General features: G+C 46.4%; 1 protein-coding gene and 2 non-coding genes across 4 annotated transcripts in view; 2 read left to right on the forward strand and 1 right to left on the reverse strand.

Moving 5' to 3' along the window:
* fchsd2 (FCH and double SH3 domains 2) overlaps window positions 1-16,528 on the reverse strand; it is a 142,659-nt gene that overhangs the window by 82,810 nt on the left and 43,321 nt on the right. For both annotated transcript variants that reach the window (XM_045724809.2, XM_045724810.2), the window contains exon 3: window positions 8,156-8,201. In XM_045724809.2, the coding sequence (XP_045580765.1) occupies window positions 8,156-8,201 (46 nt within the window). The remainder of the gene's footprint in view (window positions 1-8,155; window positions 8,202-16,528) is intronic.
* trnam-cau (transfer RNA methionine (anticodon CAU)) lies at window positions 14,632-14,704 on the forward strand. Its single transcript has one exon. It is a non-coding gene; the product is annotated as a tRNA-Met (tRNA).
* On the forward strand, window positions 15,045-15,118 carry trnat-agu (transfer RNA threonine (anticodon AGU)). The gene has a single exon. It is a non-coding gene; the product is annotated as a tRNA-Thr (tRNA).

The following is a 16,528-nucleotide window of genomic DNA, read 5'->3' on the forward strand; positions in this document are numbered from 1 at the left end:
GGAGGAGTGAGGGATGAGAAGGGAGGGATGAGAGGAGGAGAGGGGGAGGAGTGAGGGATGAGAAGGGAGGGATGAGAGGAGGAGAGGGGGAGGAGTGAGGGATGAGAAGGGAGGGATGAGAGGAGGAGAGGGGGAGGAGTGAGGGATGAGAAGGGAGGGATGAGAGGAGGAGAGGGGGAGGAGTGAGGGATGAGAGGAGGAAGGGATGAGAAGAGGAGAGGGGGTAAAGAGGAGAGGGGGTAAAGAGGAGAGGGAGGGGCTGAGGAGCTGCAGTGCGGGACTCCAGACAGACAATTGTTCTCTAGACAAGGAGAGAGATGCTGCAACACACACACACACTACACACACACCGAGCTCTCACACACACACACTACACACACACCGAGCTCTCACACACACACACTACACACACACCGAGCTCTCACACACACACACTACACACACACCGAGCTCTCACACACTCTCTCTCTCTCTCTCTCACACACTACACACACACCGAGCTCTCACACACACTCTCTCTCTCTCTCTCACACACACACTACACACACACCGAGCTCTCACACACACACACTACACACACACCGAGCTCTCACACACTCTCTCTCACACACACACTACACACACACCGAGCTCTCACACACACACTCTCTCTCTCACACACACACTACACACACACCGAGCTCTCACACACACGCTCTCTCTCTCACACACACACTACAAACACACACCGAGCTCTCACACACACTCTCTCTCTCTCTCTCTCTCTCTCTCTCTCACACACACACTACACACACACACCGAGCTCTCACACACTCTCTCTCTCTCTCTCACACACACACTACACACACACCGAGCTCTCACACACACGCTCTCTCTCTCACACACACACACTACACACACACCGAGCTCTCACACACACTCACTCTCTCTCTCTCTCTCACACACACACACTACACACACCGAGCTCTCACACACACTCTCTCTCTCTCACACGCACACTACACACACCGAGCTCTCACACACACTACACACACACCAAGCTCTCACACACACACTACACACACACCGAGCTCTCACACACACTCTCTCTCTCACACACACTCTCTCTCTCTCACACACACACACTACACACACCGAGCTCTCACACACACACTACACACACACCGAGCTCTCACACACACTCTCTCTCTCTCACACACACACTACACACACACACCGAGCTCTCACACACACTCTCTCTCTCACACACACACTACACACACACCGAGCTCTCACACACACTCTCTCTCTCACACACACTACACACACACCGAGCTCTCACACACACTCTCTCTCTCACACACACTACACACACACCGAGCTCTCACACACATTCTCTCTCTCTCACACACACACTACACACACACCGAGCTCTCACACACACTCTCTCTCTCACACACACACTACACACACACTCTCTCTCTCACACACACTCTCTCTCTCACACACACACTACACACACACCGAGCTCTCACACACACTCTCTCTCTCACACACACTACACACACACCGAGCTCTCACACACACTCTCTCTCTCTCACACACACTACACACACACTACACACACACCGAGCTCTCACACACACTCTCTCTCTCTCACACACACTACACACACACCGAGCTCTCACACACACTCTCTCTCTCACACACACTACACACACACCGAGCTCTCACACACACTCTCTCACACACACACACTACACACACACCGAGCTCTCACACACTCTCTCTCTCTCTCTCTCTCACACACACTACACACACACCGAGCTCTCACACACACACTACACACACACCGAGATCTCAAAGTCTCTCGTCAGAATTAGCCGTTCATCCATGTTTTTCGAACGTCAAATTTAGAAGTGTTTAAGGTTCAGGTTAGGCATTAACTCTGAATGGTTAAGAGTTAAGGTTTGTGATTGGCTTAAAACAAAAATCTCAAAAACAACTTTCTACAGCTGGGACCTTTAGAGGCAGATGCCCATCTAACATCCACGTCCACAAAACCCAAACCCGCTTGAAGGTAACAGAGCTCACTGTTGCCCCTAGTGGTCTGTTCCCACGTCATTTCCCAACATCCTCAGACATGGATGACGTCGAATACTGACTTATATCACGGGTGAGCTGGCTGATGACACACCACACACACAGAAACACACACACACTCACACTACGTCTTGTAATGGGAATCGATTTAGAATTGATTCCATCGATCGCTGAACAAGGAGGTGGAATCAGTCGTCCATATGATTCCCAATTTAATTAAGAATTGTAATCAATTCCTATTCCAACTAGATAAAACACATTGAGAAAAATGTATAAATTAAACAGAACACTGCACACACACACACACACACACACACAGACACACACACACACACACACACACACACACACACACACACACACACACACACACACACACACACACACACACACACACACACACACACACACACACACACACACACACACACACACACACACACACACACACACACACACACACACACACACACACACTTTTTAGGCAGTCCAGTCTGCCCTAACTATTCCAGGTCTGTGCAGGAGGAGTGGCATCAGGGGAAGTAAAACTGGAAGACCTGTCATCCACACACCACACAAATGTTTTGGTCTTCGATCCTCGTGGGGACTAAAATGTATTTCCTATTTTCCCTAAACCCTACCATAACCTTAACGCTGACCTTAACACTGACCTTAACACATAACCCTAAACCCTACCATAACCTTAACCTTAACACGTAACCCTAAACCCTACCATAACCTTAACACTGACCTTAACGCATAACCCTAAACCCTACCATAACCTTAACGCTGACCTTAACACATAACCCTAAACCCTACCATAACCTTAACCTTAACACGTAACCCTAAACCCTACCATAACCTTAACGCTGACCTTAACGCATAACGCTAAACCCTACCATAACCTTAACGCTGACCTTAACACTGACCTTAACACATAACCCTAAACCCTACCATAACCTTAACGCTGACCTTAACACGTAACCCTAAACCCTACCATAACCTTAACACTGACCTTAACACATAACCCTAAACCCTACCATAACCTTAACCTTAACACATAACCCTAAACCCTACATAACCTTAACGCTGACCTTAACACATAACCCTAAACCCTACCATAACCTTAACCTTAACACATAACCCTAAACCCTACCATAACCTTAACGCTGACCTTAACACATAACCCTAAACCCTACCATAACCTTAACCTTAACACATAACCCTAAACCCTACCATAACCTTAACCTTAACACATAACCCTAAACCCTACCATAACCTTAACCTTAACACATAACCCTAAACCCTACCATAACCTTAACACTGACCTTAACACATAACCCTAAACCCTACCATAACCTTAACACATAACCCTAAACCCTACCATAACCTTAACACTGACCTTAACGCATAACCCTAAACCCTACCATAACCTTAACCTTAACACATAACCCTAAACCCTACCATAACCTTAACGCTGACATTAACACATAACCCTAAACCCTACCATAACCTTAACGCTGACCTTAACGCTGACCTTAACACGTAACCCTAAACCCTACCATAACCATAACCCTAAACCCTACCATAACCTTAACGCTGACCTTAACACATAACCCTAAACCCTACCATAACCTTAACACTGACCTTAACACATAACCCTAAACCCTACCATAACCTTAACCTTAACACATAACCCTAAACCCTACTATAACCTTAACCTTAACACATAACCCTAAACCCTACCATAACCTTAACGCTGACCTTAACACATAACCCTAAACCCTACCATAACCTTAACCTTAACACATAACCCTAAACCCTACCATAACCTTAACCTTAACACGTAACCCTAAACCCTACCATAACCTTAACGCTGACCTTAACACATAACCCTAAACCCTACCATAACCTTAACACTGACCTTAACACTGACCTTAACACATAACCCTAAACCCTACCATAACCATAACCCTAAACCCTACCATAACCTTAACGCTGACCTTAACACTGACCTTAACACATAACCCTAAACCCTACCATAACCTTAACGCTGACCTTAACACATAACCCTAAACCCTACCATAACCTTAACACTGACCTTAACGCATAACCCTAAACCCTACCATAACCTTAACGCTGACCTTAACACGTAACCCTAAACCCTACCATAACCTTAACCTTAACACATAACCCTAAACCCTACCATAACCTTAACACTGACCTTAACGCATAACCCTAAACCCTACCATAACCTTAACCTTAACACGTAACCCTAAACCCTACCATAACCTTAACGCTGACCTTAACACATAACCCTAAACCCTACCATAACCTTAACGCTGACCTTAACACTGACCTTAACACATAACCCTAAACCCTACCATAACCTTAACACTGACCTTAACACATAACCCTAAACCCTACCATAACCTTAACACATAACCCTAAACCCTACCATAACCTTAACACTGACCTTAACGCATAACCCTAAACCCTACCATAACCTTAACGCTGACCTTAACACATAACCCTAAACCCTACCATAACCTTAACACTGACCTTAACACATAACCCTAAACCCTACCATAACCTTAACGCTGACCTTAACGCTGACCTTAACACATAACCCTAAACCCTACCATAACCTTAACGCTGACCTTAACGTCACCCTAAACCCTACCATAACCTTAACACTGACCTTAACACATAACCCTAAACCTAACCCCTAACCCTAATTCTAACCCTAAACCCCTAAGCTTAAAATAGCCTTTGTGCTCATGTCCTTGTTTTACTATCGTTGTGGGGACCTAAGTCTCCACAAGGATAGAAGAACCAACCCACACACACAAGCTGTATAACCAAGCTATAGGCACACACAGCATGGGAGAACTTTGATTGACAGCTGATAATTAGAGGAGCATGTCTAACATATCATAAAGGTTAGAGGTCAAATGACAGTGCAGCACTCCCTCCCTCTCCCTCACATTCTCTCCCTCACATTCTCTCCCTCCTTCCTTCCCTCCCTCCCCCCTCTTCCTTCCTCTACTTCACTCTCCCCCCTTCCCTCCCCCCTCTTCCTCCTTCACATTCTCTCCTTATTCCAACTGTCTATCAACAGTTGTCGCAGTGACATCATGAACATTCTATTGAAATGGTTAATTGCATAGTGGAGTCCTTTGTTTAGACATGTAGCTAGCTAGCTAAACAATGAACCATAATCCCAACTCATAACGTTACTACCCTGCATGAATCTGCAGGTAGCTAACCAACCAGGTTCAACGTTAGCTAGCTAGCTAAACAATGAACCATAATCCCAACTCATAACGTTACTACCCTGCATGAATCTGCAGGTAGCTAACCAACCAGGTTCAACTTTAGCTAGCTAGCTAAACAATGAACCATAATCCCAACTCATAACGTTACTACCCTGCATGAATCTGCAGGTAGCTAACCAACCAGGTTCAACGTTAGCTAGCTAACATTAGGCTATAGCTAGCAAAGCAAATGGCTCTGAGATACAAATAATAAGATCATACATGTAATGTTAGCTAGTGAGCCAGCTAATGTTAGCTAGCTAGCTAACAGTACAATCTAACTTTGACAAAATTAGAAACGTGTAATAGCTGAAAATGTAGCTAGCTAGACTATCTCCCCGTAGACATCATGGATGGACGTTTCTCCCTGTTACAGATGCCACGGTTGCCCTTAGTTTGAAGATGTAATCCGGAGACAGATGTTTTCTCCATCTCTTTAGCTATCATACTCTAATTCCACTGATTTCAAAACTCGGTCCTCCAGAAAGAGGAAAGAAACACTTATGCAGTTGTACGACGTGACACATAAAAACAAGCTGTGTTAGACATGATTACCTACACATACTGACCAGCTCATGTTATAGACAGAAGCGTGCTATATGGCAGACCAATCTGAACTCATCTCTCGGCATGTCCAGCCCACTCATTATCTTAGCCAATCATGGCTAGTGGGAAGGTTGCTACTTTTTCTGTGGTTTAACCAACTAGGCTGGTAATTTAACAATTGTATTCATATTTACAGATGGCATACATGTCTGTTATTAAGGCACATGAAAGGTCACATGGGTCTCACCTACTTTTCTGAAAGGAGTCACATTGGTGAGCCAATCAGGCATTTTGATAAAAGGTTGTCTGAGAATCACATCACAATACTGCATGAGCTCAGACAAAATTCCTCTCTCTCTCGCTCTTCCTCTCTCGCCCTTCCTCTCTCTCTCGCTTGCCCTTCCTCTCTCTCGCTCTTCCTCACTCGCTCTCCCTCTCTCGCTCAGTCGCTCTCCCTCTCTCGCTCTTCCACTCTCGCTCACTCGCTCTCCCTCTCTCGCTCACTCGCTCTCCCTCTCTCGCTCAGTCGCTCTTCCTCTCTCGCTCTTCCACTCTCGCTCTCCCGATCTCTCTCTCTCTCTCTTTCTCTCTCTCTCGCTCTTTCTCTCTCTCTCTCTCTCTCTCTCCAGTTCAACAGTGTCTGTGTTCAGCGGGCTGAGGCCGATGAGGCCAGAAAACAATGTTTATTTGTGTGGACAGCTGCTCAGCACAGAGAGAGAGAAGGAGAGTATGCATGTGTAGTAGTGTCCTCAAAAATATGTGTGTGTGTGTGTGTCTATGTAAGCCTGGCTAAATATGTGTGCACGTGTGTGTGTTGCAGTAACTCAAGTATGTGTGTATAGTGAGCTCATGCCAATAGATTAGATTAGATAGACTGATAGAAGATAAGGTCCAGCCTGGCTAAAAGCTACTCTACACTACATCACTCTACACTACACCACTCCTAGGGACAGGTATTGAGAGATAAGGTCCAGCCTGGCTAAAAGCTACTCTACTCTACACTACATCACTCTACACTACACCACTCCTAGGGACAGGTATTGAGAGTTGAGGTCCAGCCTGGCTAGAAGCCCCTCCTCCAGGGACAGATATTGAGAGTTGAGGTCCAGCCTGGCTAGAAGCCCCTCCTCCAGGGACAGATATTGAGAGTTGAGGTCCAGCCTGGCTAGAAGCCCCTCCTCCAGGGACAGATATTGAGAGTTGAGGTCCAGCCTGGCTAGAAGCCCCTCCTCGAGGGACAGATATTGAGAGTTGAGGTCCAGCCTGGCTAGAAGCCCCTCCTCCAGGGACAGATATTGAGAGTTGAGGTCCAGCCTGGCTAGAAGCCCCTCCTCCAGGGACAGATATTGAGAGTTGAGGTCCAGCCTGGCTAGAAGCCCCTCCTCCAGGGACAGATATTGAGAGTTGAGGTCCAGCCTGGCTAGAAGCCCCTCCTCCAGGGACAGGTATTGAGAGTTGAGGTCCAGCCTGGCTAGAAGCCCCTCCTCCAGGGACAGATATTGAGAGTTGAGGTCCAGCCTGGCTAGAAGCCCCTCCTCCAGGGACAGGTATTGAGAGTTGAGGTCCAGCCTGGCTAGAAGCCCCTCCTCCAGGGACAGATATTGAGAGTTGAGGTCCAGCCTGGCTAGAAGCCCCTCCTCCATGGACAGATATTGAGAGTTGAGGTCCAGCCTGGCTAGAAGCCCCTCCTCCAGGGACAGATATTGAGAGTTGAGGTCCAGCCTGGCTAGAAGCCCCTCCTCCATGGACAGATATTGAGAGTTGAGGTCCAGCCTGGCTAGAAGCCCCTCCTCCAGGGACAGATATTGAGAGTTGAGGTCCAGCCTGGCTAGAAGCCCCTCCTCCAGGGACAGATATTGAGAGTTGAGGTCCAGCCTGGCTAGAAGCCCCTCCTCCAGGGACAGATATTGAGAGTTGAGGTCCAGCCTGGCTAGAAGCCCCTCCTCCATGGACAGATATTGAGAGTTGAGGTCCAGCCTGGCTAGAAGCCCCTCCTCCAGGGACAGATATTGAGAGTTGAGGTCCAGCCTGGCTAGAAGCCCCTCCTCCAGGGACAGGTATTGAGAGTTGAGGTCCAGCCTGGCTAGAAGCCCCTCCTCCAGGGACAGGTATTGAGAGTTGAGGTCCAGCCTGGCTAGAAGCCCCTCCTCCAGGGACATGGCTCCTGACAGAGGAGAAAAGCCCTCAGGTTGTACTACACAGGCTCTTACCTGGGCATAGTCCCTCTCCAACTGGCCCTTCTTCAAACTGTATGTCCTAGAGAGAGAGGAGAGAGAGAGATGTTAAAATATATTTCCTTGCCAATAAAGCCCTTAAATTGAATTGAGAAAGAAAGATGTTATAGTTGACTGACAAAAGGAGATCAAACGTTGATGGAACAGTGAGACTACCAGGCTAGAACATACCTCCTAGTGAGACACTACCAGGCTAGAACATACCTCCTAGTGAGACACTACCAGGCTAGAACATACCTCCTAGTGAGACACTACCAGGCTAGAACATACCTCCTAGTGAGACACTACCAGGCTAGAACATACCTCCTAGTGAGACACTACCAGGCTAGAACATACCTCCTAGTGAGACACTACCAGGCTAGAACATACCTCCCTGTCAGACACTACCAGGCTAGAACATACCTCCCAGTCAGACACTACCAGGCTAGAACATACCTCCTAGTGAGACACTACCAGGCTAGAACATACCTCCTAGTGAGACACTACCAGGCTAGAACATACCTCCTAGTGAGACACTACCAGGCTAGAACATACCTCCTAGTGAGACACTACCAGGCTAGAACATACCTCCTAGTGAGACACTACCAGGCTAGAACATACCTCCTAGTGAGACACTACCAGGCTAGAACATACCTCCCTGTCAGACACTACCAGGCTAGAACATACCTCCCTGTCAGACACTACCAGGCTAGAACATACGTCCTAGTGAGACACTACCAGGCTAGAACATACCTCCTAGTGAGACACTACCAGGCTAGAACATACCTCCTAGTCAGACACTACCAGGCTAGAACATACCTCCTAGTGAGACACTACCAGGCTAGAACATACCTCCTAGTGAGACACTACCAGGCTAGAACATACCTCCTAGTCAGACACTACCAGGCTAGAACATACCTCCTAGTGAGACACTACCAGGCTAGAACATACCTCCCAGTCAGACACTACCAGGCTAGAACATACCTCCCTGTCAGACACTACCAGGCTAGAACATACCTCCTAGTGAGACACTACCAGGCTAGAACATACCTCCTAGTGAGACACTACCAGGCTAGAACATACCTCCTAGTCAGACACTACCAGGCTAGAACATACATCCTAGTGAGACACTACCAGGCTAGAACATACCTCCCTGTCAGACACTACCAGGCTAGAACATACCTCCTAGTCAGACACTACCAGGCTAGAACATACCTCCCAGTCAGACACTACCAGGCTAGAACATACCTCCTAGTGAGACACTACCAGGCTAGAACATACCTCCTAGTGAGACACTACCAGGCTAGAACATACCTCCTAGTCAGACACTACCAGGCTAGAACATACCTCCCTGTCAGACACTACCAGGCTAGAACATACCTCCTAGTGAGACACTACCAGGCTAGAACATACCTCCTAGTGAGACACTACCAGGCTAGAACATACCTCCTAGTCAGACACTACCAGGCTAGAACATACCTCCTAGTGAGACACTACCAGGCTAGAACATACCTCCTAGTGAGACACTACCAGGCTAGAACATACCTCCTAGTGAGACACTACCAGGCTAGAACATACCTCCTAGTGAGACACTACCAGGCTAGAACATACCTCCCTGTCAGACACTACCAGGCTAGAACATACCTCCTAGTCAGACACTACCAGGCTAGAACATACCTCCCTGTCAGACACTACCAGGCTAGAACATACCTCCTAGTCAGACACTACCAGGCTAGAACATACCTCCCAGTCAGACACTACCAGGCTAGAACATACCTCCCTGTCAGACACTACCAGGCTAGAACATACCTCCCTGTCAGACACTACCAGGCTAGAACATACCTCCTAGTGAGACACCACCAGGCTAGAACATACCTCCTAGTGAGACACTACCAGGCTAGAACATACCTCCCTGTCAGACACTACCAGGCTAGAACATACCTCCCTGTCAGACACTACCAGGCTAGAACATACCTCCTAGTGAGACACTACCAGGCTAGAACATACCTCCTAGTGAGACACTACCAGGCTAGAACATACCTCCTAGTGAGACACTACCAGGCTAGAACATACCTCCTAGTGAGACACTACCAGGCTAGAACATACCTCCTAGTGAGACACTACCAGGCTAGAACATACATCCCTGTCAGACACTACCAGGCTAGAACATACCTCCCTGTCAGACACTACCAGGCTAGAACATACCTCCTAGTGAGACACCACCAGGCTAGAACATACCTCCTAGTGAGACACTACCAGGCTAGAACATACCTCCCTGTCAGACACTACCAGGCTAGAACATACCTCCCTGTCAGACACTACCAGGCTAGAACATACCTCCTAGTGAGACACTACCAGGCTAGAACATACCTCCCTGTCAGACACTACCAGGCTAGAACATACCTCCTAGTCAGACACTACCAGGCTAGAACATACCTCCTAGTGAGACACTACCAGGCTAGAACATACCTCCTAGTGAGACACTACCAGGCTAGAACATACCTCCTAGTGAGACACTACCAGGCTAGAACATACCTCCTAGTGAGACACTACCAGGCTAGAACATACCTCCTAGTGAGACACTACCAGGCTAGAACATACCTCCCAGTCAGACACTACCAGGCTAGAACATACCTCCCAGTCAGACACTACCAGGCTAGAACATACCTCCTAGTGAGACACTACCAGGCTAGAACATACCTCCTAGTGAGACACTACCAGGCTAGAACATACCTCCTAGTGAGACACTACCAGGCTAGAACATACCTCCTAGTGAGACACTACCAGGCTAGAACATACCTCCCAGTCAGACACTACCAGGCTAGAACATACCTCCTAGTGAGACACTACCAGGCTAGAACATACCTCCTAGTCAGACACTACCAGGCTAGAACATACCTCCTAGTGAGACACTACCAGGCTAGAACATACCTCCTAGTGAGACACTACCAGGCTAGAACATACCTCCTAGTCAGACACTACCAGGCTAGAACATACCTCCTAGTCAGACACTACCAGGCTAGAACATACCTCCCTGTCAGACACTACCAGGCTAGAACATACCTCCTAGTGAGACACTACCAGGCTAGAACATACCTCCTAGTGAGACACTACCAGGCTAGAACATACCTCCCTGTCAGACACTACCAGGCTAGAACATACCTCCTAGTGAGACACTACCAGGCTAGAACATACCTCCTAGTGAGACACTACCAGGCTAGAACATACCTCCTAGTGAGACACTACCAGGCTAGAACATACCTCCTAGTCAGACACTACCAGGCTAGAACATACCTCCTAGTGAGACACTACCAGGCTAGAACATACCTCCCAGTCAGACACTACCAGGCATGGGAATCTCACTGGTACATTCTACCTAGCAACACAGTCCCTCTGAACTGTTCCCGTCAAACACTACTTTATAGACCATTTAAATCAAAGTTTCAAAAACACTCTTTAAAAAGGACAACATTAAGCAAAGTTTTCAACTCAACATCCTTGTGATTTTTCCCTTCTACGTCATGTGGACATCAGACAATGCTGTCATGTTCCTGGCAGAGCAGGAGGAAGTACACTGAACTATCACTGAGTGTTCTGGAGGGGATTTCTGTTTGTTTGGTCCATTGCCAAGAGATGGAGAGAGGGAATGCAGGAAGAGAGGGAGAAAGTGAGATAAAGAGGGAGGAAGGAAAGCAGAGTGAGAGAGAGTGTATTCAGCGACCCCAGGGTTACGCAAGGCAGGAATTTCTGTCCCTCTCGCTCCCCCCCCATCCCCCATCCATCCGCCAGCGGGACAGTGGAACCCTATCACAGCAGAGGAATGGATACATACTAAATGTATAACAGATATACATCTACTATGTAATGCTAGGCCTATCTATGTTATACATCTAGTATGTAATGCTAGGCCTAACATAGATAGACCTGACATAGATAGGCCCAGCATTACATACTAGATGAGAAAGATCCTCAGTCACCACCTGTCCAGTATCTCCACATCCTATTGCCCTGTATGAGACGGGCATACACATGCACACACACACACACACACACACACACACACACACACACACACACACACACACACACACACACACACACACACACACACGGGTTGGGCGGTATTCAGGTTTTCATACCGGTCCTGTACCAATTCCGGGCTATACAGTAATAGCTGAAGTTTTATTTTTTTCTCTCACACAAAACAAATTTAGGGATCTTGATCCAGGAGGGGATTCAATGTCTCTGCTGTAACCAAGATGCTTCATCATGACATCTAGCCACTTAGCTAGGAAGAGCAACACAATGCATAGCTGATATCTAGCCACTTAGCTAGGAAGAGCAACACAATGCATAGCTGATATCTAGCCACTTAGCTAGGAAGAGCAACACAATGCATAGCTGACATCTAGCCACTTAGCTAGCAAGTTAGCAACACGATGCATAGCTGACATCTAGCCACTTAGCTAGCAAGTTAGCAACACGATGCATAGCTGACATCTAGCCACTTAGCTAGCAAGTTAGCAACACGATGCATAGCTGACATCTAGCCACTTAGCTAGCAAGTTAGCAACACGATGCATAGCTGACAGCTAGCAAGTTAGCAACACGATGCATAGCTGACATCTAGCCACTTAGCTACCAAGTTAGCAACACAATGCATAGCTGACATCTAGCCACTTAGCTAGCAAGTTAGCAACACATTGCATAGCTGACATCTAGCCACTTAGCTAGCAAGTTAGCAACACGATGCATAGCTGACATCTAGCCACTTAGCTACCAAGTTAGCAACACGATGCATAGCTGACATCTAGCCACTTAGCTACCAAGTTAGCAACACGATGCATAGCTGACATCTAGCCACTTAGCTACCAAGTTAGCAACACGATGCATAGCTGACATCTAGCCACTTAGCTAGCAAGTTAGCAACACGATGCATAGCTGACATCTAGCCACTTAGCTAGCAAGTTAGCAACACGATGCATAGCTGACATCTAGCCACTTAGCTACCAAGTTAGCAACACGATGCATAGCTGACATCTAGCCACTTAGCTAGCAAGTTAGCAACACGATGCATAGCTGACATCTAGCCACTTAGCTACCAAGTTAGCAACACGATGCATAGCTGACATCTAGCCACTTAGCTACCAAGTTAGCAACACGATGCATAGCTGACATCTAGCAACACAATGCATAGCTGGAGCACTGAGCTGGATATCATTTATTTGACACATCTTAGATTTATTATAGTTATAATTAACTAGAGAGAGAATGGCATAGCATCCCTGCATTTTTTAAAATGGTATTGAAACTACTTTGAAGAATCTAAAATCTAAAATATATTTTGATTTGTTTAACACTTTTTTATTCTACAATGTAGAAAAGAGTAAAAAAATAAAGAAACCCCCTGTAATGAGTAGGTCTCCAAACCTTTGACTGGTTCTGTATGTAAATCTGCTTCATGCCATAAGACATGTCTGGACATATCAAAGTAAACAAATCAAACCCACAACTAACATCCATACAGAGTGCGTTCTTCCTCTGCGCAGTTACAGCTGATCTGTTTCTGAGTCAGGTCTGCTGGGGCCGGCTTGTCCACCCACACACACAGTCTTTCCCAGGACAGTTAAACCAGCACGGTCATGTTACGAGCTTAGCTTCCGCCTCAAACTCTCAGAAACAGATAACCTCCCACCCTTCCCCCTCTCAACTTGACCCACTACTAGGGCTGAGACCCCAGAACAATCCCTCTTCCGGGGTCTCAAACAGAAGGACAGACAGACACAATGATTGCAGTCAGGGGGTCTGCAGACAGAGGGAGAGATGGATGGATAGATGGGAGGAGGAAGGCAACACTTAGAGAGCATAATTAGGCTACCCACAATGCCCTCAAACACTAATTACAGCCTAGACAGGAAGAGACCTCATCAAGCTCTTTAGTGTGTGTGTGTGTGTGTGTGTGTGTGTGTGTGTGTGTGTGTGTGTGTGTGTGTGTGTGTGTGTGTGTGTGTGTGTGTGTGTGTGTGTGTGTGTGTGTGTGTGTGTGTGTGTGCGCCTAAGAAACTGAGCCGTAAACATTCTGGGTTTAAATCCCAATCAAATAGTACAAATTCCACAGGTTCCCTAGTCACTGTTAAGAGAGAGAAATTCACTCTCTTTTCTCTGTCCAGAATGGGACTGCATCACACACAAACCACAAAACACTATATTCTCTCTCTCCTGACTGCACCAGTGTCCCTTCTTTACATTGAACAACACAGACAGACAGACAGTTGGAAAGACATACAGACAGATTTGGCATCTCTGGTCTAAAACTGTGCTCTGAACTAGAGCCTCTGGTTGAAGCACCATCAGCCAATCAGGGATTAGAGTTTAACCCCACCTCCACCATTTACCCCAGAAACCTGACACGTGGAAACAGACACAAGCTCCCTATGTCATGGAAAGAGACACATGCTCCCAATCTCCTCCAGGCCTCTTTGGCGCAGTAGGCAGCGCGTCAGTCTCATAATCTGAAGGTCGTGAGTTCGATCCTCACAGGGGGCAGACTGTTTTACTACGACAAACTCAAAGACTCATCAAATTTAAAATTAACTGAACTTCAATCACGTAGGCTAAAAAATGTTTTTACAAAAAATTAAATTCAATGAACCTTAACAACAACAATATAAACTACTGAAACTGTTAAGAGTTTCAGTTTTTAGGGTAGTTTGAATTTCTAGTTTAAGTTAATAAAAGAAGGGCTCATAGACTTTAATTCCCAGCTCTCCACTTTGAATATCCTGTTTAGGAGGAGTCTGCTGAATTACAAAGAACTGAGTCACCCGTCAACGGGATCTCTGAACCATTAAAACAAAACACTCCAAAGCAGCTAGAGAAATCACCTGGTGCTGTGGCTTAGTTGGTTAAAGCGCCTGTCTAGTAAACAGGAGATCCTGAGTTCAAATCTCAGCAGTGCCTTTTGCCGTCGGCAGCATGTGGTTTCACCAATGGCTTGAGAACAGATCACATTCCACCTTCAAAGGGTAGCCTAAAGGTTAAGTCACAAACTGGGATATTTCCTGCTGTTCAATGGTCCTTTCAATTAATGACATGCCCATTGAGTCTGGACTGGAAACGTAGCCTGAAACGTATAAATAGCCTACCATATGAGTTTGGTGGAACTGTCTTACCTTTAATCATAACACAATCTGGTAACACTTTCATTTAAAAGTGATTAATAGATCATATAAGGCATCTGTTAATGATTTTCTGTTTATTAAAAAAAAAATCATTAATACTACTTTATTAAACACCAATAACGTTAATACTTTAATGTTGGTTCAAAACATTTTTTTTAAATAAAGTTGTATTATTTCACCTTTATTTAACCAGGTAGGCTAGTTGGGAACAAGTTCTCATTTACAACTGCGACCTGGCCAAGATAAAGCAAAGCAGTGCGACACAGACAACAACACAGAGTTACACATGGAATAAACAAACATGCAGTCAGTAATACAGTAGAAAAGGTCTACATACAGTGTGTGCAAATGAGGTAGGATAAGGGAGGTAAGGCAATAAATAGGCCATAGTGGCAAAATAATTACAATATAGCAATTAAACACTGGAATGGTAGATGTGCAGAAGATGAATGTGCAAGTAGAGATACTGGGGTGCAAAGGAGCAAGATAAATAAATAAATAAATAAATACAGTATGGGGATGAGGTAGGTAGATAGATGGGCTGTTTACAGATGGGCTATGTACAGGTGCAGTGATCTGTGAGCTGCTCTGACAGCTGGTGCTTAAAGCTAGTGAGGGAGATATGAGTCTCCAGCTTCAGTGATTTTTGCAGTTCGTTCCAGTCATTGGCAGCAGAAAACTGGAAGGAAAGACGACCAAAGGAGGAATTGGCTTTGGGGGTGACCAGTGAGATATACCTGCTGGAGCGCGTGCTACGAGTGGGTGCTGCTATGGTGACCAGTGAGCTGAGATAAGGCGGGGCTTTACCTAGCAGAGACTTGTAGATAACCTGGAGCCAGTGGGTTTGGCGACGAATATGAAGCGAGGGCCAGCCAACGAGAGCATACAGGTCGCAGTGGTGGATAGTATATGGGGCTTTGGTGACAAAACGGATGGCACTGTGATAGACTGCATCCAATTTGCTGAGTAGAGTGTTGGAGGCTATTTTGTAAATGACATCGCCGAAGTCGAGGATCGGTGGGATAGTCAGTTTTACGAGGGTATGTTTGGCAGCAAGAGTGACGGATGATTCTAGATTTAACTTTGGATTGGAGATGTTTAATGTGAGTCTGGAAGGAGAGTTTACACTCTAACCAGACACCTAGGTATTTGTAGTTGTCCACATAATCTAAGTCAGAACCGTCCAGAG

Source organism: Salmo salar, chromosome 09 (genome assembly GCF_965601325.2).
Source record: "Salmo salar chromosome 09, fSalSal1, whole genome shotgun sequence".
In the NCBI taxonomy this organism is placed as follows: domain Eukaryota; kingdom Metazoa; phylum Chordata; class Actinopteri; order Salmoniformes; family Salmonidae; genus Salmo; species Salmo salar.